The 4,636-nt window shown below is 47.3% G+C and overlaps 1 protein-coding gene across 1 annotated transcript; it reads left to right on the top strand.

The window, feature by feature from the left end:
- The first annotated feature begins 2,993 nt into the window (after window positions 1-2,993).
- On the top strand, window positions 2,994-4,241 carry LOC144095482 (uncharacterized). The gene has a single exon (XM_077629210.1). The coding sequence runs from the start codon at window positions 2,994-2,996 to the stop codon at window positions 4,239-4,241; it is 1,248 nt and encodes a 415-aa protein (XP_077485336.1).
- Window positions 4,242-4,636: the final 395 nt, after the last annotated feature.

The following is a 4,636-nucleotide window of genomic DNA, read 5'->3' as shown; positions in this document are numbered from 1 at the left end:
ATAGATAGATAGATAGATAGATAGATAGATAGATAGATAGATAGATAGATAGATAGATAGATAGATAGATAGATAGATAGATAGATAGATAGATAGATAGATAGATAGATAGATAGATAGATAGATAGATAGACAGACAGACAGACAGACAGACAGACAGACAGACAGACAGACAGACAGACAGACAGACAGACAGACAGACAGACAGACAGACAGATAGATAGATAGATAGATAGATAGATAGATAGATAGATAGATAGATAGATAGATAGATAGATAGATAGATAGATAGATAGATAGATAGATAGATAGATAGATAGATAGATAGATAGATAGATAGATAGATAGATAGATAGATAGATAGATAGATAGATAGATAGATAGATAGATAGATAGATAGATAGATAGATAGATAGATAGATAGATAGATAGATAGATAGATAGATAGATAGATAGATAGATAGATAGATAGATAGATAGGTAGGTAGGTAGGTAGGTAGGTAGGTAGGTAGGTAGGTAGATAGATAGATAGATAGATAGATAGATAGATAGATAGATAGATAGATAGATAGATAGATAGATAGATAGATAGATAGATAGATAGATAGATAGATAGATAGATAGATAGATAGATAGATAGATAGATAGATAGATAGATAGATAGATAGATAGATAGATAGATAGATAGATAGATAGATAGATAGATAGATAGATAGATAGATAGATAGATAGATAGATAGATAGATAGATAGATAGATAGATAGATAGATAGATAGATAGATAGATAGATAGATAGATAGATAGATAGATAGATAGATAGATAGATAGATAGATAGATAGATAGATAGATAGATAGATAGATAGATAGATAGATAGATAGATAGATAGATAGATAGATAGATAGATAGATAGATAGATAGATAGATAGATAGATAGATAGATAGATAGATAGATAGATAGATAGATAGATAGATAGATAGATAGATAGATAGATAGATAGATAGATAGATAGATAGATAGATAGATAGATAGATAGATAGATAGATAGATAGATAGATAGATAGATAGATAGATAGATAGATAGATAGATAGATAGATAGATAGATAGATAGATAGATAGATAGATAGATAGATAGATAGATAGATAGATAGATAGATAGATAGATAGATAGATAGATAGATAGATAGATAGATAGATAGATAGATAGATAGATAGATAGATAGATAGATAGATAGATAGATAGATAGATAGATAGATAGATAGATAGATAGATAGATAGATAGATAGATAGATAGATAGATAGATAGATAGATAGATAGATAGATAGAGAGGAGGAGGGAAAGACAGGGTTGTTAACCAGAAAGGGGCTCCGGTGGGCTGCCCTGCACTGGAGAAGAGGGTTTATTGGGCTAAAAAGAGGAAGAGAGAAGGGGAAAAAGGTTTAACACACACACACACGCACAACGCTGTCACAATTTGTTACTCAATCCAGTCGCTCACAATTAGGCAAAGAGTGCCTTGTGTGCCTTGAGGGCAGTCGATTGGAAAGCTGCGGTTGTGAAGAGACCATCGCTCATCTTCTCTGTGAGTGCCCTCCATTTGCGAGTGCAAGACATACACTGTGTTGTGCCCTGGACCACCTTGATCCTCGCCCATTACCAGAGCAAAAGATCCTCGGTCTGGGGTCAACATATCCATAGAAAACTTATAATCTCTCAAGTACAGGGTTGTCTGCTCTTACTGCGAACACGCGAGCGCATGGCTGTGCTATCTGGAGGTCCACTGCGTCCGACATTGTGCCACAAAGTTCATGCCTGCCCTGTCCAGCTTTGACCTTTGTTTCCCAGAAACATGTCGCGGAGCGGCGTCGACGACTTTTTCCCCCTCCCCCGCGCGGGAACGGCATTCTCACCATAGCGCTGGAGAGGCCACTCATAACTACCCCCCCCCTCCTAGCATTGTTGCCATACAGGTGGCAAGCGCGTGCACGTGTTGGAAACAGCAGAAGCGGATTTAATGCCCCGGCACTGTTCGCGGCCCCCAATGACTCCTCGTGGGATTAAGGCATTGTGCCGAATTCTTTCGACATTCCTTCATGTGTTCTTTTTTTCTTTTTGGGAGCTGCATTCCTCTGTGCGTGGCTCCTCAAGAGTCTTTTTTCCCCTGTGTTGTTTTTTTTTTCATTCTTTGCCATGCGAAGGGGGCGACGGGAACGCCGCGCGCTAGGAGTTGGTCTGGAGATGTCGGTGCGTGCGGTCGTGAGTGAGGTCAGCCAGGGAAGTGGTCGGCAAGGAGCTTAGGCGGAGATCTGACGCGTAGAGCGCGGCGACGGTGCTCCCGAAGACGCGAGGCCCAAGTTCGCCCGTATAACCGAATATCCTTATCACAGTGACACCTTCAAAAATTCTTTCTTCCCGCTAGTAACAAGAGAATGGAACCGTATCCGCAAGCCCCCATCAGCCCCGCGACGAGCAACCGCAGTCCGACGCTCCCTGCGACTGGACCTTGCCACTCCGCAGCTCAGCCATCGTTTCTCACCACTCACTTCAATTCTTTTATCTTTGGATTTTTGCTTTCTGTGTTTCTCGTTGTAATCCTTTGTACTGTATTTCCGTCCCGTAACATTTTTGTATAGCAATCGCCCTGATGTTTCTTTCTTTGTGTTAATTGTTGTGTTAGCGTGTTCAATTGGTGCTTGTGTTATTTGCGTCACGTGAGTGTACGGTGCTACCTTGTCGGGCACATTGTAATAGTTGGTTGTTGTTTGCCTTGTAAAGACGAAGATGTGACAACGAGGTAACGGCAGTGCTATCGCTGAGCGCGTGCTGCTGCCGAGCTCTAGAATAACCGCGGACGCCTAGAAGGCCTCGTTCTGCGCCTGGTTCTGCCTTCCTGGTTCTGGTAGTGCCTGAGCTATTAAACCCCCTTTCAAGTGGTGGAGGTTGCTCCTGATCCCGTCCTGGAGCTCCGCAGCGGCACTGTAACGTCAGCAATGCCGAATAACGCTCCCCTGGCTCCCCAGCCACCGGCTGCTCCGCTTGTCTGCTCCAGCACAACTCGACAACGGGACCCGGCTGTCTTCAGTGGGCTCGGCGACTCTGACGTCGAGGACTGGCTGGCTTCCTACGAGCGGGTCAGCACGCACAACCGCTGGGACGACGCCATGAAAATAAACAACGTCATCTTTTACCTGGCTGATGTCGCCAACCTCTGGTACCGTACCCACGAAGCCGATATCGCCACATGGTCCACGTTCAAGACGAGCTTCACTGAGGTATTTGGCCGTCCTGGCGTGCGCAAACTTCGCGCCGAACAGCGCTTACGCGAACGGGCTCAGCAGCCTGGCGAGACATTTACTAGTTATATTGAGGACGTGGTGGATCTTTGCAAGCGCGTGAACAGCGATATGACCGAGGCTGATAAGATCCAAAATATCATGAAGGGTATCGAAGAAGATGCGTTCCAAATGCTTCTAGCCAAGCAGCCGGCCACCGTGGCCTCCGTCATCAGCTTGTGCCAAAGCTACGAGGAGCTCCGCAAGCAACGCGTCCTCACTCGTCGCACCGTACAGCCTGCCGATGTCCTGTCCGCTGATGTCGAGACCGCAGGAGGGCAGCAGCTCAGGCATGACATTCAGAAGTTCATTCGAGAGGAGATCGCACGCCAACTAGCGCTCATCTATGGAGTTCGGAACCCCCCGCCAGCGCTGTCTCCCACCCTTCAGCAGACGATCCGAGCCCAAGTCGCGGAGGCCCTGCCACCCCGGCCCCAGCAACCTGTGGCTGGCCCTCTTACGTACGCCACCGTTCTTACCAGACCACCATCCCATCCCTTGAGCCCTTTTCAAGACGCCACTCAAGCGCCGCCACCTTCGACGCCCCCGCCTGATTTCTTGTATCGGGCTCAGGTGGCACAACCGTCGCCTTGCTTCACGCCGGCAGTCTCGCACTACGGTCGTTTGTGGCGTACTCGCGACAATAGGCCTATTTGCTTTGCCTGCGGCTTCTTCGCCGGCCATGTAGCCCGCTACTGCCGCAGACGTCCTTCTTCGCCTGCTGACGTCCTGCCACCATCTGCGTATGGGTCTTACATAGAGCCGCCCCGCGCGCAAGCGGACCCAGTGCCTCCCGCCTTCTCCACCAACCGCCAGGCTGCCACCTCTAACCGTTCCTCTTCTCCGCGGCGCCGTTCATTATCTCCTATGCGCCGTCGGGCCAGCCCTTCCGCTGTGGAAAACTAATGAGCGCAGTTCCCGAGGCAAGAGCTGCGTCCCCTGGGAACTCTACAAGGCCTCTGCTCTCACCAACAAACGTTATTGATGTTTTTGTCGAAGGTGTTGCAACCTGTGCTCTCGTGGACACCGGAGCTGCTGTCTCAATTATGGACGCAAAATTTCGTCGAAAACTGAAGAAAGTCATGACGCCATTTTCGGGAGTTTCTCTTCGCACTGCTACCGCCGAACAGGTCGAGCCGCTCGCAACCTGCACCGCGCGAGTCGTTATTCAAGACGTCTGGTACATCATTCAATTCCTGATCCTCTCCTCTTGCTCCCATGACGTAATTCTAGGATGGGACTTTCTTTCTGAGCACTCCGCCGTCGTCGATTGTGCCCACGCCGAAGTTACTTTCTCTGCC

The sequence above is a fragment of the Amblyomma americanum genome, chromosome 6 (genome assembly GCF_052857255.1).
Source record: "Amblyomma americanum isolate KBUSLIRL-KWMA chromosome 6, ASM5285725v1, whole genome shotgun sequence".
NCBI lineage: Eukaryota > Metazoa > Arthropoda > Arachnida > Ixodida > Ixodidae > Amblyomma > Amblyomma americanum.
Note: the sequence above shows the minus strand (reverse complement) of the source record. Positions and strands in the feature narration are given on the sequence as shown.

Coding starts and splice junctions, on each gene's coding strand:
- LOC144095482 (XM_077629210.1), top strand. CDS start 2,994: ATGCCGAATAACGCTCCCCTGGCTCCCCAGCCACCGGCTGCTCCGCTT.